Source organism: Balaenoptera physalus, assembly GCF_965194825.1.
Source record: "Balaenoptera physalus genome assembly, chromosome: 6".
Taxonomy (NCBI): Eukaryota; Metazoa; Chordata; class Mammalia; order Artiodactyla; family Balaenopteridae; genus Balaenoptera; species Balaenoptera physalus.
This window is the reverse complement of record NC_138885.1, coordinates 44,508,865-44,534,218: the sequence shown is the minus strand read 5'-3', so window position 1 is coordinate 44,534,218 and position 25,354 is coordinate 44,508,865. Positions and strand designations below refer to the sequence as shown.

Below are 25,354 nucleotides of genomic sequence, written 5' to 3'. Positions count from 1 at the left end.
CTTCACTGCAATAGTCTCCACAGAATAATGCCAGCAGAAGCTTTTGCCCCAGTCCATCTTTTATGTCTTTCTCTACCAACTTAATAAATATTGGTTTAACCACACACTTGATTCCTTGCCCTGGGATCTGGTACTATCCTAGCCCCCAAAAAGAGAAAATAAAGAATTCCATGAATCTCCCAGATCAGACACTTGGAATGAGGGGAGCCTTTTGCTATCTTTAATCCTTGGTTCTATTAATAAGATAATTTTCTTGTTCCTATAACAAAGCCTTCACCTTAATCTCCTCTGCAGAAAGCAGATGCTGTCAAGCTCTGAGAACCTAGCCAGTTGTTTTAGAGTCTGGAAGCTTGCCACTGAGCAAAGAGAACTAAAATAGGATGGTGCTGATTATAGTGCATAGTTAATTTACTGTTTACATGCTTTTTGTTTATCCTGTACCCACTTAGATGATAAGCTCCACAAGGGAAGAACTTCTGTCACTTGTCTTGCTCACCTGAGTGCTAAATAAATATTACTAACTGAATGAAAAAAAGCAAATTACAAAACACACAGCCAAAGGCTTCTGATGATATAATTTCAACCACCATGAGAATTTCGGAGCAATCATGGAAAACAGAAGAAATGCCAAAAGTCTGATCAAACCTAGGATTGCTAGGAAAATTTACACATAAAGAAGAAAAACTGAAATTATATCTGATGCCAGTGATCAAAATCCTAGGAAAACTGTGAGCACTAATTATAATGAGTATCAATTTGATAATTAAACAAATTTCCAATAAAAAAAGACAATCCCTCAAAAAACAAATTAAGTAGAATTTTACAAACTTCAGTTTTAAAGTACTTTTTTGGACAGTACACTAGATATTACTTTCCATCAAAATGGGGGATGGGTCCCATCCAAAAAAATTAGATGACAAAAAAAATATGTAACGGACGAAGGAGCAAGGTAAAAACCTACGAGACCAAAAAAATGAAGAGGAAATAGGAAACCTACCTGAAAAAGAATTCAGAGTAATGATAGCAAAGATGATCCAAAATCTCGGAAATAGAATGGAGGCATGGATTGAGAAAATACAAGAAATCTTTAACAAAGACCTAGAAGAACTATAAACAACAAACAAAAGGGGATGAACAACACAATAACTGAAATGAAAAATACACTAGAAGGAATCAATAGCAGAATAACTGAGACAGAAGAGTGAATAAGTGAGCTAGAAGATAGAATGGTAGAAATAACTTAAGAGGAGCAGAATAAAGAAAAAAGAATGAAAAGAGAATTGAGGACAGCTTCAGAGACCTCTGGGACAACATTAAATGCACCAACATTCGAATTATAGGGGTCTCAGAAGAAGAAGAGAAAGAGAAAGGGTCTGAGAAAATACTTGAAGAGATTATAGTCAAAAACTGCCCTAACATGGGAAAAGAAAGAGCCACCCATGTCCAGGAAGCACAGAGTGTCCCACACAGGATAAACCCTAGCAGAACACAGCGAGACACATATTAATCAAAATAACAAAAATTAAATTCAAAGAAAAAATATTAAAAGTGGCAAGGGAAAACAACAAATAACATACAAAGGAATCCCCCTAAGGTTATCAGCTGATTTTTCAGCAGAAATTCTGCAGGCCACAAAGGAGTGGCAGGATATATTTAAAGTGATGAAAGGGAAAAACCTACAACCAAGATTACTCTACCCAGCAAGGATCTCATTCAGATTCGATGGAGAAATTAAAAGCTTTACAGACAAGCAAAAGCTAAGAGAATTCAGCACCCCAAACCAGCTTTACAGCAAATGCTAAAGGAATTTCTCTAGGTGGGAAACACAAGAGAAGAAAAAGACCCACAAAAGCAAACCCAAATCAATTAAGAAAATGGTAATAGGAACATACATATCGATAATCACCTTGAATGTAAATGGATTAAATGCTGCAACCAAAGGACACAGACTGGATGAATGGATACAAAAAAAAGACCTGCATACATGCTGTCTAGAAGAGATCCACTTCAGACCTAGGGACACATACAGACTGAAAGTGAGGGGATAGAAAAAGATATTCCATGCAAATGGAAATCACAAGAAAGCTGGAGTAGCAATACTCATATCAAATAGACTTTAAAATAAAGAATGTTACAAGAGACAAGGAAGGACACTACACAGTGATCAAGGGATCAATCCAAGAAGAAGATATAACAATTATAAATAGATATGCACCCAACATAGGAGCATCTCAATACATAAGGCAACTGCTAACAGCTATAAAAGAGGAAATCGACAGTAACACAATAATAGTGGGGGACGTTAACACCTCGCTTACACCAATGGACAGATCATCCAAACAGAAAATTAATAAGGAAACACAAGCTTTAAATGACACAACAGACCAGATAGATTTTTTTTTTAACTTTTTTTTTTTTTTTTTTTAGGATTTATTTATTGATTGATTGATTGCTATGTTGGGTCCTCGTTTCTGTGCTAGGGCTTTCTCTAGTTGCGGCAAGCGGGGGCCACTCTTCATCGCGGTGCGCGGGCCTCTCACCATCGTGGCCTCTCTTGTTGCGGAGCACAGGCTCCAGACGCGCAGGCTCAGTAGTTGTGGCTCACGGGCCCAGTTGCTCCGCGGCATGCGGGATCCTCCCAGACCAGGGCGCGAACCCGCGCCCCCTGCATTAGCAGGCAGACTCTCAACCACTGCGCCACCAGGGAAGCCCCAGACCAGATAGATTTAATTGATATTTTTAGGACATTCCATCCAAAAACAGCAGATTACACTTTCCTCTCAAGTGCACACGGAACATTCTCCAGGATAGATAACATCTTGGGTCACAAATCAAGCCTCAGTAAATTTAAGAAAATTGAAATTGTATAAAGCATCTTTTCCAACCACAATGTTATGAGATTAGAAATCAATTACAAGAAAAAAGCTGTAAAAAAACATAAACACATGGATGCTACACAGTGCACCGCTGAATAACCAAGAGATCACTGAAGAAATCAAAGAAGAAATGAAAATATTTCTAGAAACAAATGACAATGAAAACATGATGGCCCAAAACCTATGGGATGCAACAAAAGCAGTTCTAAGAGGGAAGTTTGCAGCAATTCAATCTCACCTCAAGAAACAAGAGAAGTATCAAATAAACAATCTAACTTTACACCTAAAGCAACTAGAGAAAGAAGAACAAAGAAAACCAAAGTTAGTAGAAGGAAAGAAATCATAAAGATCAGAGCAGAAATAAATGAAATAGAAATGAAGAAAACAATAGCAAAGATCAATAAAACTAAAATTTGATTTTGAGAAGATAAACAAAATTGATAAACCTTTAGCCAGACTCATCAAGAAAAAAATGGAGAGGAACTCAAATCAATAAAATTAGAAATGAAAAAGGAGAAATTACAACTGACACCACAGAAATACAACGCATCCTAAGAGACTACTACAAGCAACTATATGCCAATAAAATGGACAACCTGGAAGAAATGGACAAATTCTTGGAAAGGTACAACTTTCCAAGATGGAACCAGGAAGAATTAGAAAATATAAATAGGCCAATCACAAGTAATGAAATTGAAACTGTAATTAAAAATCTTCCAGCAAAAAAAAAATCCAGGACAAGATGGCTTCACAGGTGAGTTCTATCAAACAGTTAAAGAAGAGTTAACACCTATCCTTCTCAAACTCTTCCAAAAAACTGCAGAGGGAGGAACACTCCCAAACCCGTTCTACAAGGCCACCATCACCCAAACCAGACAAAGATATCACAAAAAAAGAAAATTACAGACCAATATATCTATCACTGATGAACACAGACGCAAAAATCCTCAACAAAATACTAGCAAACAGAATCCAACAACACATTAAAAAGAGCATACACTGTGATAAAGTGGGATTTATCCCAGAGATACAAGGATTCTTCAATATATGCAAATCAATGCAATACACCATATTAACAAATTAAAGAATAAAAACCATATGATCATCTCAATAGATGCAGAAACAGCTTTTGACAAAATTCAACACCCACTTATGATAAAAACTCTCCAGAAAGTGGGCATAGAGGGAACCTACCTCAACATAATAAAGGCCATATATGACAAACCCACAGCAAACATCATTCTCAATGTTGAAAAACTGAAAGCATTTTCTCTAAGCTCAGGAACAAGACAAGGTGTCCACTCTCACTACTATCATTCAACATAGTTTAGGAAGCCCTAGCCACGGCAATCAGAGAAGAAAAAGAAATAAAAGGAATACAAATTGTAAAAGATGAAGTAAAACTGTCACTGTTTGCTGATGACATGATACTATACATAGAAAATCCTAAAGATGCCACCAGAAAACTACTAGAACTAATCAATGAATTTGGGAACGTTGCAGGCAGGATATAAAATTAAGGCACAGAAATCTCTGGCATTCCTATACACTAACAATGAAAGACCAGAAAGAGAAATTAAGGAAACAATCCCATTTACCACTGCAACAAAAAGAATAAAATATCTAGGAATAAACCTACCTAAGGAGGCAAAAGACCTGTATGCAGAAAACTATAAGACACTGATGAAAGAAATCAAAGACAATGCAAACAGGTGGAGAAATATAACATGCTTCTGGATTGGAAGAATCAATATTGTAAAAATGACTATCCTACCCAAAGCAATCTACAGGTTCAATGCAATCCCTACCAAATTACCAATGATATTTTTCACAGAATTAGAACAAAAAATTTTACAATTTGTATGGAAACACAAAAGACCCCAAATAGCCAAAGCAATCTTGAGAAAGAAAAACAGAGCTGGAGGAATCAGGCTCCCTGACTTCAAACTATACTACAAAGCTACAGTAATCAAGACAGTATGGTACTGGCACAAAAACAGAAATATAGATCAATGGAACAGTATAGAAAGTCCAGAGATAAACCCACACACCTACCATCAACTAATCTATGACAAAGGAGGCAAGAATATACAATGGAGAAAAGACAGCCTCTTCAATAAATGGTGCTGGGAAAACTGGACAAGTACATGAAAAAGAATGAAATTAGAACACTACCTAACACCATACACAAAAATAAACTCTAAATGGATTAAAGACCTAAATGTAAGGCCAGACACTATAAAACTCTTAGAGGAAAACATAGGAAAAACACTCTTTCTCATAAATCACAGCAAGATCTTTTATGACCACCTCCTAGAGTAATGAAAATAAAAATAAAAATAAGCAAATGGGACCTAATTAAACTTAAAAGCTTTTGCACAGCAAAGGAAACCATAAATAAGATAAAAAGACAATCACGGAATGGGAGAAAATATTTGCAAACGAAGCAACGGACAACGGATTAATCTCCAAAATATACAAACAGCTCATGCAGCTCAATATCAAAAAAACAAACCACCAAATCAAAAAATGGGCGAAAGACCTAAATAGACATTTGCAGATGACATGACGCTACACATAGAAAAGAAGAAGACATACACATGGCCAAGAGGCACATGAAAAGATGCTCAACATCACTAATTATTAGAGAAATGCAAATCAAAACTACAATGAGGTTATCACCTCACACCGGTCAGAATGGCCATCATCAAAAAATTGACAAACAATAAATGCTGGAGAGGGTGCAGAGAAAAGGAAACCCTCTTGCACTGTTGGTGGGAATGTAAATTGATACAGCCACTGTGGAAAACAGTATGGAGGTTCCTTAAAAAACTAAAAATAGAACTACCATATGGACCCAGGAATCCCACTCCTGGGCATACCATGCGAAAACCATAATTCAAAGAGACACATGTACCCCAATGTTCACTGCAGCACTATTTACAATAGCCAGGACATGGAAACAACCTAAATGTCCATCAACAGATGAATGGATAAAGAAGATGTGGTACATATATATATATAATGGAATATTACTCAGCCATAAAAAGAAATGAAATCGGGTCATTGTAGAGATGTGGATAAACCTAGACTCTGTCATACAGAGTGAAGTAAGTCAGAAAGAGAAAAACAAGTATCGTCTATTAACGCATATATGTGGAATCTAGAAAAATGGTACAGATGAACCTATTTGCAGGGCAGGAATAGAAACGCAAACGTAGAGAACGGACGAGTGGACACAGTGGAGGAAGAGGAGGGTGGGATGAATTGTGAGATTAGGTTTGACATAAATACACTACCATGTGTAAAATAGATAGCTGGTGGGAACCTGTTGTATGGCACAAGTAGCTCAGCTCGGTGTATAACTGAATCACTTTGCTGTACAGCAGAAATTAACACAACATTGTAAATCAACCATACTTCAATAAAAAATTTATTTTAATTAAAAAAATTGGGGTCAGGGGAGACTGGTAGAAAGGCTAAATATGCAACAAAGTCACTTTACAATGGAAAAGTTTGGGAAATGTTCTGAAGAGTTGGTAATGCCTCAGGGATTTAAAGGACTTACTTGGAAGTTGGGGGGACAATAATGAATTTGTATAGGTAAACAAGTGAAAACTTTTAACAGTCTAGTGTAAAAGCTTATTTATTTATATTGGTAACTTCTTACTACATTAATAAAAATTAGCATATTAATATATCACACAGGTATACCAACAATTATTTTTAAAAATAGTTTTAGTTTTTAAATCTAATTGTAATATCAGCACATGCTCATTATAGTAAATTTGGAAAATATAGAAAAATAGAATAAAGAACATAAAAATCACCCATAATTCCAGCACCTAAATATAACCATTGTTGGCATTTTGTTGTACATTCTTGTTCTTCTATGCACATGTAGAAATGCTTTAAACAAACCTTCAATAATTCTGCATCCTATTTTTGAAATCTCACATTATATAAAGATCAACTTCCTGTGCCACTAGATACTCTTCAAAATAACAATTTTTAATGGTTGTATGATATTCCATCCTACAGACAACTTACAAGTTATTCTTAACAACCCTGTTCAGAAATCTGTGACATCTTCACTAATTATTTTTCTTGGGAATGATTCCTAGAGGTAGGACCACGAAATCAAAAGGTATAAACATTTTACGGTTCTTGACATATGCTGCCTAATTGCTTTCCAGAAGGAACATACCATTTTAAATTCTCTATACCATATATAGAATGTCCCATTAAAGAAAATTCTTTATTACTTTGTGAATAATTTTTCCTTCACTTAAAATTTTAAATAATATATAAATAAGTAAAACTAAAATACATTTTAAATGATAAGAGTACCTTAATACAAATCTGAGCAACTGAATTGATATGAGGTGTCTACCTAAGACACCCAGCCAAGCAAAGTTAGTTACTGAAGCACCAGAAAGACAGCTCCATGAAAAGGATCAAGAAGATATTATAAGAATGTAACTAGTATTAGTTTTATATCCAAATAAGAAAAAAGTCGGAATTGTACTCTTCATGCTCCTATTCAAAGAAAGTACACTTAAGTATTCCTTAAGGAATATTGAACTGTCAAGGAATATTGTAAATAGAAATTCTAGGATCTCAGGAAAAGAAATTCAAGACAGTAAAATGTAATATACTCAGGTCTAAAGAAAATGCAAAATAAAGCTGCTAATTAGATTAACTGTTAATACAAGAGACAGTTTTACAAGGTACAGTACCTGATTAGAACTGGCTTTTTCAAGTCTGTCAATCATAATTTCAAATTGCAAAGGCTTAATTTCCATCTTTCTGTTAAGTCTATTTAATAAGGTCTCATCTTCTGAATCCATATCATAATCTGGTTGTTCGTTGTCTAGATTAAAGGCTAGAAAAGAAAAAAAAATTCTTCAAACTCAGGAGAAATCATGGAGTTATATAGTGTTTATATTCAACCACAGAATACTCCCAAAGTATAAAGCATTGACCAAAGAGGAGTTCACGAGCAGACATCAAAATTTGGTTTTAGAGACTCAGTTGAAGAAAAAATAAATTTTAATTCATATATGATTTAAAGTTTCACAAAACAGCAACTAGAATTTTTTATTTTAAAAATAAAGGGTCACAAATATATATACTAAAATATAAGGTAGCAATTATAAAAACAGATATTTATTCACATGGTAGTTGGTAGCATAAAGAGAAGCTATGGAACAGAATTAACAGTCCAGAAATAAACTCAAGTATAAAATATATGATGGGAATGGCATTTCAAATCACTGGAGATAAAATAGATTAAAAAAAAAAAAAAAAAAGAGGTGCTGGCCTGACAGACTAGTTTTCTTTAAAAATAAATAAATAAATAAAATTAACATTTGCAACATTACAGATGGACCTGAGGGCATTATGCTAAATGAAATAAGTCAGAGAGAGACAAATAATGTATGATCTCACTTCTATGTGGAACCTAAAAAAGAACCCAAACTCATAGAAAGAGATCAGACTTGTGGTTACCAGAGGCAGAGGGTGGGAGGAAGGGGAAACAGAGGAAGGTGGAGGAGGAGGAGGAGTATGAAAGATAAGCAAAAATTGATAGGAAAGTATAATTTTCAAAATTTCACTTTTTTGGGATAAAGTTTCTTCTCTTGGCTCTCAGCCTTTATCATCCATTAACAAAGAGAACAACCAATATGGCACGTTATCAAGAGATACTGCTTGGAATATTCTTAGGGATGTGAGCTAATAGCAAGAAATCTGCTGTTTAAAATGAAATCTTCTTTAAGGATTGTCCAGCTCTGAGAAGTTGAATTCTGAATCTGCCCAGAAATTTATTTCTGGGCCCCTGAAGTCAACTGCTTCTTTTTATGAACTGACAAAAATCAGCATGAGGTACTCACTAATATTTAGAATGGACCACTATAATTCGATTTACATTAATACTATAGAAAGTATAGACATTCCTGCTATAACGTGATATATGAGTTCCTCAAAAAAAAAATTCTCTATATGCAAAATTGTACACCAAAAATAACAGGCTGATGTAAAATCTATGTAACTTTGTGTTATCAGAGTCCAAGCAAACCATAAACGTTACAGTAGATGGCCACGTAAGCCACTCAGAATAGCTGGCTACTACCTCAAGGGATACTAAAAATGCACAAAAATAACAGAATGGAATTGCTGCCTTGCGGATACTGAGAGAACACAGACTGTAAGGGAACTTGGCGCGTTGGGGCTCCAGCAGGAAATGCAACCTGCCGCTATATGAGAGCTGTGCAAGGCTGGGGGGTATACTTTTCTGGGAAAGGAATCTTAGGTGCAGGCACTCATTTTTAATTTTTTTAATATAGAGTTGAAAGGACTCTTTCCATGTCAAGCAGCCAAGGACAAGCCTTTGCTCCTCCCTACTGAAGATTTTAATCCTGTTGCTATTCCAGCCCCCTTTGGCAAAGAAAAATCATAAAAGAACCAGGACAACTTCCATGTAGTATTGACCTCATTCCCCCCTTTTATTGATTGTTGTTGAGCTAACTGGTATCATAAACACTTGTGCAGAGTAGTCTGTACAGCAAATCTGTATTACTAAGGACAAAAGTAATAATTTTATCTAGATTACCTGTCCTGATATTATTTTTCTTATAAAATCCTAAATGATACAGATTCCCCATGTCATAGCTCTTTTTTTTTTTAAAATATATTTATTTATTTATTTTTGGCTTTGTTGGGTCTTCGTTTCTGTGCGAGGGATTTCTCCACTTGCAGCGAGCGGGGGCCACTCTTCATCGCGGTGTGCGGGCCTCTCACTGTCGCGGCCTCTCCCGTTGCGGAGCACAGGCTCCAGACGCGCAGGCTCAGTAGCTGTGGCTCACGGGCCTAGTTGCTCCGCGGCACGTGGGATCTTCCCAGACCAGGGCTCGAACCCATGTCCCCTGCATTGGCAGGCAGATTCCCAACCACTGCACTACCAGGGAAGCCCCATAGCTCTTTTTGTAATGAATGAGATATTGTTTATAAATCTACCAATTGATAAATAAATGAGAGAAATGTATATAAAAATATTTCACAGGCAATCAACTACATAATTATATAAGCATCTATGTTACTACTCACATTCAATTTGCATTCAAAGGGCTCTTTTTTGGATGGGGGTGTCAAGAGAAAGTGTTTTATTTTTTTTAATGTGGTAAAATACAAGTAACAAAATTTATTATCTTAACCATTTTTAAGTGTACAGCTTAGTGATATTAGGTACACTCACAATGCTGTGCAATCATCACCACCATCCATCTCTAGAAAGCACAAGAAGGATTGTATAATTTCCTACTACCATTTCTTGCTTATGCTACCAAAAATATGGATATACTTAGTACTGTCTAGAAATAATACCTATCTCCTACATGTGTCACAGAAACAGTTTACAGAGTAAATCAAAAGATGTTTGTAAAACATACAAAATCCTGGTTTAGTACTAATTCAATTTATTAAGTGCTTACTTAATACGTCAGGTAGAAAGCTAGGTATAGTAGATGAAGAGATGAATCCCTGTCTGTAGTTCCTCATTTGGAGTATGACAGTATTGACTTACACTTGTAAACACTGCTGTATAGGAAAAAAACTTTCTGTCTCTCAAGATTTTCCTCCCAAACACACATACCTGATGGTCACTGGGCTTAGAACATTGTTTGTGTGTGTGTGTGTGTGTGTGTGTGTTTAAAAATCATTACTTATTTATTTCTCCTGCAGTGCATCCCAAGTCTCTCCTACATCTGGTTAGTTCCAAAACTATTCAACTCCAGAACTGGTCCAGCAATGCAGCTGCCTGCAGCCAGGCCTGGGAAGTGTCAGATACCTGCCAAGGTGTTGTAAGGCATGGGCTGTGTCCAGAGATGGAAGTGTGGAAAGCAGTCCTCCCAGTACCACTCAGCTCCACGTCTGTCAAGCACCTGGCTCAGGTGGGGCTTAGAATATTGTTTGTTCGTCTTAACAAAGTATTACAGTATATCCTTTGAATTACATGACCACATCCCAGTTTACATCTTTTCTGTCCTCTGATTTAGAGGAGCGGTATGGCTATATATCATGCTTCTTTTGGATACTTGCAGTAAAGAGGTTAACTTGGGTACATATTTCTGAATTCTAGTTCTTTGGAAGGGAATTGCACCCCTCATGGATACTGTGTGCTACTGATGAGAGCGATTCAATTTCCATTCCAAATGAGTAAACCCTTTTAAAACAAGCCTGGCAATATCTCTCATGTTCTTCCTTTCCTACCAGGTCCCAGGCAATATGGCTCTAGGGAATAAAGAGAAAAAAGGCCATTCTGCCATCATAAAGAGAGTGACCAGAGAATACACTACCAATATCCACAAACACATCCATGGAACATGCACCTCATATATCGAGAAATCTGAAAACTCACCATGAAGGAGATGGAAACACCTCATGTGTATACTGCTAACAAGCTCAACAAAGCTGTCTGGACTAAAAGATTAGGAATGCACCCAACCATATTTGGGCTTGTTTATTCAGAAAACATCATTAACATGAAGATTTGCTGAAGAAGCTCTATACACTGGTCACCTATGTACATATCCTCACTTTCAACTTGCAGAGGGACAGGAGAGCAGTTTACAAATCTGAAGACCAGAAGGCTTTGCATTTCTTCCTTCCACACAGCATAGAGTAATAGGCATCTTGTAGAACAATGGGCAAACTAGGGTCATCTGTGTGGTCTACAGTGCATCTAATAATAAGCTGGTCTGCACCAAGACCCTAATGAGAAACTGAACTGTGCTCATCAATAGCACACAATACCCAGCAAAGGTACAAGTCCCGCTATGCACCGTCCCTGAGTCACAAGGGGCAAAGCTGACTCCTAAGAAGAAAATTTAAACAAAAGCAGTCAAAAAATTTAAAACAAATATGATTAAGAAGGAAAATCTCTGAAGGAGTTCCTCCTCCACAGCAGACAAAGCTTCCTGAGAGCTTCCGCTTCAAGGTCTGGCCAATGTGGTCAAGTGGCTAAGCAGATCGCTTTATGTGCTCAAGAGCGAGAAACTGGAGTTCCATCTACGGAAGATCAGGGCCCATAGAGGCAGACCCTTCTCCTTCTCCTTCCCATCTTAGTTCAAAAAACAAACAAACAAACAAAACCCCAACAGACAGTTATTATGATAAAAAGTAATTGTTTAAAGTCACAATAAAGTTACTAACAAGGAGAAAAAAAAGGGCTGTCCAATCCACCTTGAATACTTCCAGTGAAGGGGCAGACAGATGTATTGTTTGACAGCTGCTTCTTACACTGAGTAAGAAGACAGTATCTGTCTTGTATATTTCTTCTTCCACACCTCTAACAATTGTTTACTTTCACATTAAAGAAAAACTTTTCACCTAAAAATTCACTCATCCACACATTTTTTTCTTCAATTTGAAACAGGAACAAACCATAAATAATACTCTTGAGATTTAAAACAGTTTCACATGTGGATAAAGTGATATAAACAAGAGAACAGCAATTCCTGATTTTAATTTTTTTTAATTATCAAAATTACTCCATTTTTATTAGGGAACATTTTTTATCTAAAGTTGCTTGTCTTCTGAACAGGAATCAAAGAAAAGGCTGCAGACACTAAAGGCCATGAGAATGGAGACAATATTTATTACTATGCTTTCAAATTCCTTTCCTTATGAGTTTATTTTCTCTGAAGATCAACATATATCATTAAGGGTCTATAATGTGCTAGGTTCTAACAACAGAAAGGAAGAATGGGAATACTTCAGATTGTAAAAAAATTTTTTAAATCTATGTGCAACCTGTCAAGAGGAAAATTAGAATAAATAAAATATGCTGGGAGATCTAGACTCCAATTACCTTTACCCAAATTATATAGTAGTTACTCTTCTCTAGTAAACAGGGTAAAAATCTTAAAAAGTAATATTTCTGGGACTTCCCTGGTGGTGCAGTGGTTAAGAATCCGCCTGCCAATGCAGGGGACACGGGTTCGATCCCTGGTCCGGGAAGATCCCATGTGCCACAGAGCAACTAACCCCGTGTGCCACAACTACTGAGCCTGTGCTCTAGATCCCGTGAGCCACAACTACTGAGCCCATGCGCTACAACTACTGAAGCCTGCGTGCTCTAGGGCCCATGTGCCGCAACTACTGAGCCCACGTGCTGCAACTACTGAAGCCCGCGTGCCCAGAGCCTGTGCTCCACAACAAGAGAAGCCACTGTAATGAGAAGTCCGTGCACTGCAACGAAGAGTAGCCCTCGCTCGCCACAACTAGAGAAAGCCTGCGTGCAGCAACAAAGACCCACCGCAGCCAAAAAAAAAAAAAAAAAAAGTAATAGTTCCTAAGGGTAGTTGCAGACCAGAACCCAGATGTTCAATTAATCATGTAACTCCCTTTCCTTGTGTTGGTGGAAAAACAACAGGTGTGGAGGAAAATTACATAACTAAAATATGGTTACTCAACAATATTTAATACAGTAAAAATCTCACTGTCATAAAGTAAACTTTGGATAATTTTCATTTTTAAAAAGTTTTTTTTCTTATTCCTGGAATCCATTTTGAATTTTCTCTTTCAAATCTCCTTGTTACCTTTTCTTTTTCTAGTACACCAGGGTCATGTTAAAAAGCAAGACAAAACAAAAAAGTTTACAAATAATAAAAAGTTACATGACCTAGAGTTGGAAACATCTTATCTTACAGATCAGAAAGCTGAGGTTAAGAACTTTGGTGAATTGAGCACAGGTTTCAGGGTCTTGACTCAGAGCTCAGTGCTTCTCCCACTACACCACACAGATGCTAAATTAAACCCTTCTAATCATAAGAGCTATAATAAAAAGTTCTTTGACTGTCAACGGGAAATAAATTAAAAGACTGTTTTTGTTCAGCCATGGACTTAAATGATTAAGATAATAAATTACATACATTTAATAACCAAAGATAAAAAGATTAATTTACAAATAAAACAAATGCCAGTTGACTACAATGCATGTAAAAGAAGATACTGCGAACCCAGTGCACCAGGCACTCAAGGATTTGTTAAAAACAAACAAATAAAAATTAAAATGAGAACAAACTCTAATAAGACTTTCCCACTTAAAGTTATTTTACATCTAGAAAATGTCCAACATTTACCTATGAATCATCAATGATAATTTTTTTAACGTAAAAAGAAGCAACATTATACAAAGCTCCTACTTTCATGCATCTTCAAATTTCCTAAATGCTTACTTCTGGACACTATTTGCCAATATCCAATCCCTTTTTTTCTTTTTTTTTTCTTTCTTTCTTTTTTCCCCCAATCCCTTTGATGCAAGCAACAAAATAAGACAGAGGCACTACAGCACCTTGTTTTGTAAAGGTTCTTCTTTGAAAGTATTAACAATAACACTTATAAGAGGGTCATTCACTTAAAAACTCTCTAGTCTACCTCTTCTTCCAGCTCTGCATTTCCTTTCTTATACAACTTTCCAAAATTATGTTTATTAATCCTTTGAACCCAGGAACAACAAACACTGACTATACAACATGTACAACATGTGTAAAAGGCTCCCTGCTAAATTAAGACAGATAACAACACCATAAAGCATAGAGAAAGTGGTGAAAGGTAATTCCAGACAGAGAGGGTAGCAGGAAAAAACACAGAGAATATGCTTAACTACAAAAGGCATAAATGATCAATAATGAGTTTGGATAGGAGGCTATATGATTCCAATGCACCTTCAAATAGTAGGACAAAAATTCAAAACCATATGCCCACGGAAGCTGTATGCACATATATAAAATGTATATACATTTTTTAAAAGTAGAGTTGAAGAGTTTTACAAGTCTAGCATCAGCAATGCTATTGCATATCTAAATCTCAGTTAAATGGAACCCAGTGTACATTAAAGTGGGCTCTGACCAGGTAGACCTATGAACTAGGAAGCAGTTGGAATAAAACATCTTCCTAAGATCCCATATACTTAACTCTAAGGAAGTCCAGGGATCTGACAAAGGCTCATAAGTCTCTCCTTGACATAAGTATCATCAAAGCCTTTAAAACAGTGTTTCTCAAACTTAAGCATTCACCAGAATCATCTGATTGAATCAAACAGATTGCTGAGCTTGATGACCAGTTTCTGACCCAGTAGATCTGGAGTGTGGCTTGTGAATTTGTATTTCTAACAAGTTCCCAAGTGATGCTGGACAACATTTTGAAGACCTCTAACCTAAACCCAAGTCTTCACTCTTAAAAGATTATAAACTTTACTTATTCCTCATGTGAAATACAATGAATTTTAAAAATTCTTGTATTGTTAAGATCCTCAGGCTTCAAATAACTTTCTAAGATACTTAATGACGAACTAGTATATCTCAAAGTTCAGAAGCAACCCAAGCACCATCTCCTCCTCTGCTTGGAGCTCTCCAAGGTTCTGATAACCTCCAAATCTAGCTGTTCTAAATGTTGTACCAAGAGATCTTATGAATCTTAATAAAGTCAGAATTCTTGACTTTGATTCTCCAAGATTTCCTACTGTTATAAGACTTGACTAGAGACCTTACTTACACTTTATTCCCAATGTACAGAAAAAGAAAGTGAAGTGCAGAAGAGTTCAAGGCCACTTTTTACAAGATTATATAGTGATCCAAGGCTGTCTACCAACTTATTTATTCTAAAAGGAGTTCCAGGTTTATACTATAATCAGGATTAGTCTCGTAGTCTTTCTGCTGACTAGCCAACAAACTACATTCCTCTCCCACTTTGAAGAATTCACTTTTTATATAAACAAAAAGTATTACTGGTCAAAATCAGTAGCAATGACCACAACTATGGGAACCACGGACCATGAGAATGGGTGAGTGGATACTCTGAATTTTCGGGTAGAGATTTTCATAGTTAGAGAGGGGAAAGAGCCTAATGATATCAGATAGGACCCAGGGGGTGTGATAGTGATTTAAAAAAAAAAAAGGTGTATAAAGATAATGATCCCTTTATTCTCCCTCAAATTATGTTTTTTCTTATTAGTCTTCTCTTTTCTCCTCCTTCAGATTCTTCCTCCCGTGTTTTCTAACAACTCAATAGACAACTGGGCAAGTAACAGTTCAGGACATAAAAATGCTAATGGATTCTAAACACATGAAAAGACCCTCAACCTCATTCATAATAAGAAATCCAAATTAAAACTATACTGAGAAATCAGAGTAAAGTCTGGGTTTTAGGTAATAATAATAATGCACCAATATGGTTTCTTAGATTCAACACATGTGCCACAGTAATGCATGATGATAATATTAGAGGAAACTGAAACGGGATGAGAGGTATACAGGCACACTCTGTACTACCTTCACAACTTTCCTGTAACTCTAAAATTTTTCCAAAATCAAAAGTTTATTTAAAAAAAAAATACTACTGATACACTGAGGTGTATCATCTCTTACGTACCAAACTGGCAAAAAACAAAAAATTCAAAAGCAGTCTTTTGACCAGGATATGGGGAAATAAGCTCTCTCATACTTTGCTAGTGGACATACAAACTGGTATAACCCTTACAGAGGGCAATTTGATAACTTCTGTAAGAAAAAGATATAATCGTACCTTTATGAAATTCTTTATATTCAAAATTATTCACTGAAGCACTATTTGTAATAACAAAAGACTGGAAACAATCCAAGTTTCCTTCCATAGGAAACTGGATAATAAACTGGCACATCCCAAACACAAAGGACTACTTATGCAGTAGTAAAAAGGCATGAGGACACACTCTACATGCTGATATAGGATAATTTCTAGACTATACTCTTACACATACACACACACACAAAATATGCTAAAAAGTACATACAGTGTGCTAATTTTTGTGTAAGAAGGAGTATAAGAATATAATTTCCTATGTACTTCAATTTGTGTAACAAAACCCTAAAAGAATAGATAGACTAATAAAAGTGGTTACTTATAAGGGGAGGGTGACTGGAGTAGAGGGTAGACAGGGATGAAGTTGTTTTTGCATATTTTTATTTTGGAATCTTCTAAATGCATTATCTATTTAAAGATAAAGTAAAATCATGTTACTTTGCGACTCTAAAAACAATTGTGTGTTTTAAGAAAATATTCTGGGTCTGTGATCCCTATGTACTGTGATCCCCAGATTCTTCTGTTCAAACCTCTTATCCTTCTCATTCACTCTCAACCAATCTTTCAACAAGTACAGTAGGAGGGCAAAAAGCCTCACTCAGACATCTGCGTTCACGCAGTATCTTGGCTTAATTAGTATAAACTAATTCTACAATTATATATTTTATATCAGTAAGAACACACATTCTATTAATATCTATAGTGTAAAATAATTAATAAATAAGTCACAGAAAGAGCACATATCTCTCTAGCCCACTAAATGGTCAGGAACTTGAGAAATTAAACAGCAGTATTCTTATAAAGAGACTTGTTTTAATGTTAGCAAAGTATTAAATGGACAAGGAAGTAAACTCAGTATACAGAAGATATCAGAAAGATTTAAAATAGAAATCTTAATAGATCTGAAAAAATCCAAACGTATAAAACATGAATTAGAGAGCAATGAATAATTTCTTTTACAAAAAGAGACTCTTTAACTAAAGAAGATTTCACCAAATATTCTTTTCAAAAATCAGCCCTATGGTAGATATATCTCATTTTAAAATACACATTTTAGACTTCAAAACATATTGCAATGACACAATAATCAAATCTGTGTGGCTGCCATAAAGACAGACATACAGACCAATGGAACAGACAGCAAAGAAATAAACCATTATGTATATGACCAAATGATCAAAAAGGGTACCAAGGCTAAACAATGGAGAAAGGATAGTCTCTTCAACAAATGGTGTTGGGAAAACTGGAAATCCATGTGCAAAATATGAAGATAGCAAAAAAAAAATGAAGATGGACACTTATCTTACATCATATACAAATATCAACTTGAAACTCCTAGAAGAAAACAAAGGCAGAAAACTTCATGACACTGGATTTGCCTATGATTACTTGAATATGACACCAATAGCACAGGCTACAAAAGCAAAAATAGACAAATGGGACTGCATCAAACGAAACAATCTAAAGAGTGAAAATATGGAGTGGGAGAAAATATTTGCAAAACATATATCTGATATCTGATAAGGGTATAACATATATCTTTATGTAAGAATATATAAAGAACTCCTACAACTCAAGAACAAAAAAACAAATAACCGATTTAAAGGATATGAATAGACAATTTGCCAAAGAAGATATACAAATAGCCAACAAGCATATGAAAAGATGCTCAACATCACTAAACATTAGGGAAACACAAGGCTGCTACAATGAGATGTCATCTCACCCTCATTAGGATGGCCACTTCTAAAATAAAACACAACACAAAAAATTACACTTGGGGTGAAAGTGGAGAAATTGGAACCCTGTGCACTGTTGGTAGGATGATAATATCGGTGCTGCCACCGTGGAAAAAATATGAAGTTTCCTCAAATATTAAAAGTAGAATTACCATGTGATCCAGCAATCACACTTCCGTGCATATATCCAAAAGAACTGAAAATAGGATCTCAAAGAGATATGTGAACACCCATGTTCACTGCAATGTTGTTTACAACTGCCAAGATACGGAAGCAACCAAAATGCCCATCAACAGATGAATGGATAAACTAAATGTGGTATATACATACAATGGAATATTATTCAGCCTTAAAAAAGAAGGAAATCTTGTCATATGCTACAACATGGATGAACTTCAAGGACATTATGCTAAGTGAAATAAGCCAGTCACAAAAAGACAAATACCACAGGATTCCACTTAAAGTAGACAAATTCACAGATACAAAAAGTAGAACGGTGCTTGTCAGGTACTGCAGGGAGGGTGTTAACAGGGAATTGTTTAGTTTCAGTTATACAAAATAAAAAATTCTAGAACTTCCCTCGTGGCGCAGCGGTTAGGAATCCGCCTGCCAATGCAGGGGTCACGGGTTCGATTCCTGGTCTGGGAAGATCCCACATGCCATGGAGCAACTAAGCCCATGTGCCACAACTACTGAGCCTGCACTCTGGAGCCCGTGAGCCACAACTACTGAGCCTGCATGCCACAACTGCTGAAGCCCGTGTGCCTAGAGCCAGTGCTCCGCAACAAGAGAAGCCACCGCAATGAGAAGCCTGCGCACTGCAACGAAGAGTAGCCCCCGCTCGCCGCAACTAGAGAAAGCCCGCGCGCAGCAACAAAGACCCAACACAGCCAAAAATGAGTAAATAAAATAAATAAATTAAAAAAAAAATTCTAGAGATCTGTTGTACAATGATGTGCATATAGTTAACAATACTGTAATGTATACTTAAAAAGTGTTAATAGAGAAAATTTGTTATGTGTTTTTTACCACAACAAAACAACAACAAAAACCCCATTTTAGGGACTTCCCTGGTGGTCCAGCAGTTAAAGACTCTGAGCTCCCTATGCAGGGCGCCTGGGTTCGATTCCTGGTCAGGGATCCCACATGCTGCAACTAAGAGCCCACGTGCCGCAACTAAAGATCCCGCACACTGCAATGAAGATACCGCACACTGCAACAAAGATCCCAGAGCAGCCAAATAAATAAATAAATATTTAAAAAACAAAACAGAAACACCCATTTTAACCTGAATCAAATCCCAGGAAACAGGCAAACCCAAATTGTGGAACACTGTACAAAATAATTGGCCTGTACTCAAAAATGTCAGTGGCATGATGCACAAAAAGATTTAGGAATAGCCCAAAGCCGTCATGTGATGGCTGTATGCAACATATCATCTGAAGTTTTCCTTCACTATAAAGAATATTACTGGGGCAATTATTAAAATATAAATGAGGTGAACAGATTAGGTAATTGCAGTGGCAATTACTGATTTTGATAACTGTGCTTTGGTTATGTAAAAGAATGTGTTTTTAAGAAACACACACTTAAGTATTCATAGATAAAGGGCATGACCTCTGTAACTTACTCTAAAAGGGTTCAAAACAAAAATAACGTGGAAGTAAGGACATGGCTGAACTCAACACCACTATCAATCATATTATGGATATAATGGACATCCATGGACCACATCATCCAACAACACAGATTACACATTCTTTTCAAGCTCACACGGAACACTGACCAAGATACCACATCCTGGGACATAAAAAAACACCTTAATAAAATTAAAAGAATAAAAATCATACAACATCTGCTCTCACATCACAATGGAATTAAACTAGCAATCAATAAGAGAAGCATAGCTGGAAAATCCCAAAATACTTAGAGTTTAAACAATACACTTATAAATATGGTCAAAGATGAAATATCAAGAGAAATTTTAAAATATTTTGAACTAAATGAAAATATAACTCATCAAAATTTGTGGGATGTAAAAAAGCAGTGCTTAGAAGAAAATTTAAGCATTGAATGCATATATTAGAAAAGAAGAAAGATCTAAAATCAATAATCTAATCTTCCACCTGTGGGAACTGGAAAAGGAAGAGCAAATTAAATCCAAAGTAAGCAGAATAAAAGAAATAGAGTAAGAAATAGAGCACAAATCAGTGAAAGTGAAAACAGGAAATCAATAGAGAAAAATATCAACAAAACCAAAAGTTGGTTTTTGGAAAACATCAATAAAATCAATAAGGCTCTAGCCAAGCTAACTAAGGAAAAAGGAGACAGAACATAATTACTAATATCAGAAATTTAAAAATAGGGAGCATCACTACCGAATCCATGGACATTAAAAGGATGGTCAAAGAATACTGTGAACAATTCTATGCCCACAAATTTGATAACCTTTATGAAACAGACTAATTCCTTGAAAGACACAATCTGCCAAAACTCACACAAGAAAAAATATACAATCTGAATAGGCCTATCTCTATTAAAGAAATTGAATCAATAATTAATAATCTTCCAAAACTGAAAGCACCAGGCACAAATGGGCTCACTGGTGAATTTTACCTAACATTTAAGGAAGAAATCATATCAATTCTCTACAATGTCTTTCAGAGGATAGAAACAGAGGGAATTCTTCGTAACTCATTCTATGAGGCCAGCATTACCCTAATACCAAAATCAGATAAAGACATTACAAGAAAACTACAGACCAATATCTCTCACGAACATAGAAGCAAAAATCCTCAATAAAATCGAATCTAAAAATGTATAAAAAGAATTATACTCCATGACCAAGTGAGATTTATCACAGGTATGCAAAGCTGGGGAAAAAATCAAATGTAACCCACCACATCAACAAAGAAAAAAGTCAAAATTATATCAATAGATATACTTATTTCTGCTCTATTTTGGTTTCTGGTCAAACCAAAAACCAAAACTCTATTGGTATCAGTAGATTTCTGCTCTATTTCTTATCCTATTTCTTTTCTTCTGTTTACTTTGGATTTAATTTGCTCTTCCTTTTACAGTTCCCACAGGTGGAAGATTAGATTATTGATGCAGAAATAATGCAGAAAAAGCATTTAACAAAAAAATGCTTTTTTGTTAAAAAGCATTTAACAAAATCCAACCATGATAAAAACTGACAGCAAACTAGGAATAGAGGGAAACTTCCTCAACTTGATAAAGAACATCCACAAAAAACTTACAGCAAACATCATACTTAGTGGCGTGAAACTAAGAGCTTTCCTACCAATAACAGAAACAATGCAAGGATGTCCCCTCTCACCACTGCTTTTCAACGTTGTACCAGAAGTCCCAGCTAATGCAGTAAGACAAAAAAAAAAGAAAAAAGGAAACAAAAGCTATAAAGACTGGGAAGGGAGAAATTAAACTGTCTCTGTTCACAGATGATAAGCTTGTCTATGTACATATGTATATACATTCTATGAAAGAACTGACCAAAAACTCCTGGAACTAAGTGATTATAGCAAGGTTGCAGAATACAAGGTTAATAGACAAAAGTCAAACACTTTCCTATATACTGCAATGAGAAAGTGGAATTTGAAACTAAAAACACAAAACCATTTACATTAGCATCCAAAAAAATGAAACATTAAGGTACAAATCTAAAAAAAAAATATGAAAAAGTTCTATATGAGGAAAACAACAAAACTCTGGTGAAACATATCAAAGAATTAAATAAATGGAAAGACAGTCATGTTCATGGGTAGGAAGACTCAATTTGGTTAACACATCAGCTTTTCCCAACTTGATCTAAAGATTCAACGCAATCTCAATCGAAATCCCAGCAAGTCATTTTGTGTATCAATCAGTATTGACAAAGTGATTCTCAAGTTTATATGAAGAAGCAAAAAAACCCAGAATAGTCAACAGAATACTGAAGAAGAATAAAGTCAGAGGACTGACTTCAAGACTTACTATGAAACTACAGTAATTCAGACAGTGTGCTACTGACCAAAAAATAGACAAAAAGATGAGTGGAAGAGAATAAGAGGGTCCAGAAATAGACCCATACAAATACACTCAACTGGTCTTTGACAAAGGAGCAAAGACAATTCAATGGAAAAAGAATAGTCTTTTCAACAAACAGTGCTGGGACAACTGGACATCCATATTAAAAAAGATGAATCTAGGCACAAACCTTACACCTTTCACAAAAATTAACTCAAAATGAATCACAGACCTAAATGTAAAACAGACCTATAAATGTACTAGAAAGTAACATAGGAGAAAATCTAGATGCTCTTATGTTTGGTGATGAGATTTTACAAATACTACCAAAAGCAAGATCCATGAAAGAAAAAAATTAAGTTGGACCTCTTTAAAATTAAGAACTTCTTCTCTATGAAGGACACTATTAAAAGAATGAAAAGATAGCCACAGACTGGGAGAAAATATTTAAAAAACTCATATCTGATAAAGGACTCCAAAATATATACAGAACACTTAAAATTCAACAGTAAGGGACTTCCCTGGTGGCACAGTGGCTAAGAATCCACCTGGCAAGGCAGGGGATACGGGTTCAAGCGCTGGTCTGGGAAGATCCCACATGCCACGGAGCAACTCAGCCCGTGTGCCACAACTACTGAGCCTGCGCTCTAGTGTCCGCATGTTGCAACTACTGAAGCCCGCGTGCCTCGAGCCCGTGCCCCGCAACAAGAGAAGCCACTGCAATGAGAAGCCTGCGCACCTCAACGAAGAGTAGCCCTTGCTCGCCGCAACTAGAGAAAGCCTGCGCACAGCAACAAAGACCCAATGCAGACAAACATACATACGTACATACATAAATAAATAAAATTTTTTAAAAAATCTACAGTTAAAAAAAAAAATCAACAGTAAGAAAACAAAGATCCCAATTAAAAAATGGGTAAAAGATCCAACAGACACCTCACCAAGGAAGATATACAAACTGCAATTAATGATATGAAAAGGTACTCAGCATCCTAGGTTATTAGGGAATTACAAGTTAAAATAATGAGATACCATTACATACCTATTAGAATGGCTAAAATTCTAAATTGACAATACCAAAAGCTGATGAGGATACAGAGCAACATGAGCTCTCATTCACTGCTGGTAGAAATGCAAAATGGAATAGCCACTTTGGAAGTCAGTTTGGCAGTTTCTTACAAAGCTAAACACTGCCTTACTGTACAAACCAACAATTGCACTTCTAGGTATTTACCCAAAAGACATAAAAACTTACGTCCACACAAAATCATGCTATTACTTAGAGTACATTTTTCATAATTGCCCAAAATTGGAAGCAACCAGGGTGTCCTTCAATAGGTAAATGACTAAACAAACTCTGAATTATCCATACAATGGAATATTATTCAATGATTAAAAAAAAAACAACAACTATCAAGCCAAAAAAAAATTAGAAGAATCTTAAATGCATACTGATAAGTTAAGGAAGCCAGTCTGAAAAGCCTATGTACTGTATAATTTCACCTATATTACATTTTGGAAAAGGCAAAACTACAGAGAGAGCAAAAAGATCAGTGGTTGCCAGGGATTTGAAGGAATGAATAGGTGAAAATACAGGGAGTTTTTATCGTAATTCAACTATAGGATAATGTAATGGTGGATCTATGACATGGATTTTTAAAAATCCATAAAACTGTACAACACAAACACCAAAGAGTATGGACTTTAGTTAATAAGGTACTGACTACATTAACTGTAACAAATGTACCACACTAATGCAAGATAATAATAGTGGAAATTGTGTGTGTGTGTGTGTGTGTGTGTGTGTGTGTGTGTGTGTGTAGGAGGTAGTGTATGGGAATTCACTGTACTATCTGCTCAATTTTTTGTAAATCTAAAAATGTTTAAAAAAAACCTATTAATCCACTTAAAAATATGTAAAGGACCTGAACATTTGTCCAACGAAGATACATGAATGGCTAACACGTACATGGAAAGATGCTTGGCCTCACTAATTATTAGGGAAACGCAAATCACAATCACAAGATATCACCTCATGCCTGTTAGAATGACTAGCACCAGAAAGACAAGAGATAACAAATGCTGGTAAGTATGTGGAGAAAAGGGAACCCTTGTGCGCTGTCGGTAGGAATGCAAATTGATACAACCACTATGGAAAACAGTATGGAGGTCCCTCAAAAAGTTAAAAATAGAACTACAATATGATTCAGCAACCCCACTTCTGGGAATAAGCCAAAGGAAATGAAAACACTGTGTTGAAGAGATATATGCACCCCCATGTTCACAGCAGCCTTATTTATAATAGCCAAGACATAGAAACAACCTAAGTGCCCATCGACAAACGAAAGTTGTGGTACAATGGAATATTATTCAGCCATTAAAAAGCAGGAAATCCTGCCCATTTACGGGCATTATGGATTGACCTTGAGGGCATTATGCTAAGTGAATCGAGTCAGAGAAAGGTAGCAAATACTGTATGATCTCACTTAGAAGTAGATATAAAAAAAAAATTTCCAACCCCCCACCCCAAACTCATAGAGAGATCAGATTTGTGATTACCAGAGGTGGGAGGTTGGGGGAGGGAGAACTGGATGAAGGTGGTCAAAAGGTACAAACTTCCAGTTATAAGATAAGTAAATTCTGGGGATGTAATGTACAACATGATGACTACAGTTAACATGGCTCTATGTTACATATGAAAGCTGTTAAGAGAGTAAATCCTAAGAGTTCACATCACAGGGGGAAAAATATTTTTTTTAAAAAAATTTATTTATTTATTTATTTTTGGCTGTGTTGGGTCTTCGTTTCTGTGCAAGGGCTTTCTCTAGTTGCGGCAAGTGGGGGCCACTCTTCATCGCGGTGTGCGGGCCTCTATCGCAGCCTCTCTTGTTGCGGAGCACAGGCTCCAGACGCACAGGCTCAGTAGTTGTGGCTCATGGGCCTAGTTGCTCCGCGGCATGTGGGATTTTCCCAGACCAGGGCTCGAACCCGTGTTCCCTGCATTGGCAGGCAGATTCTCAACCACTGCGCCACCAGGGAAGCCCAGGGAAAAATATTTTTATTCTTCTTTCTTTTTCTGTATATGAAGTGATG

General features: G+C 36.1%; 1 protein-coding gene and 2 long non-coding RNA genes across 4 annotated transcripts in view; 2 read left to right on the top strand and 1 right to left on the bottom strand.

Annotated features, from left to right (window-relative positions):
* Nucleotides 1-25,354, top strand: part of LOC309662475 — a 653,064-nt gene that overhangs the window by 127,826 nt on the left and 499,884 nt on the right. The gene's annotated exons all lie outside the window — the stretch shown is intronic.
* EPC2 (enhancer of polycomb homolog 2) overlaps nucleotides 1-25,354 on the bottom strand; it is a 105,186-nt gene that overhangs the window by 32,694 nt on the left and 47,138 nt on the right. For both annotated transcript variants that reach the window (XM_082464983.1, XM_082464982.1), the window contains exon 3: nucleotides 7,616-7,761. In XM_082464983.1, the coding sequence (XP_082321109.1) occupies nucleotides 7,616-7,761 (146 nt within the window). The remainder of the gene's footprint in view (nucleotides 1-7,615; nucleotides 7,762-25,354) is intronic.
* On the top strand, nucleotides 7,768-25,318 carry LOC309662458. The gene is made up of 2 exons (XR_014264702.1): nucleotides 7,768-9,084; nucleotides 9,118-25,318. It is a non-coding gene; the product is annotated as an uncharacterized lncRNA (long non-coding RNA).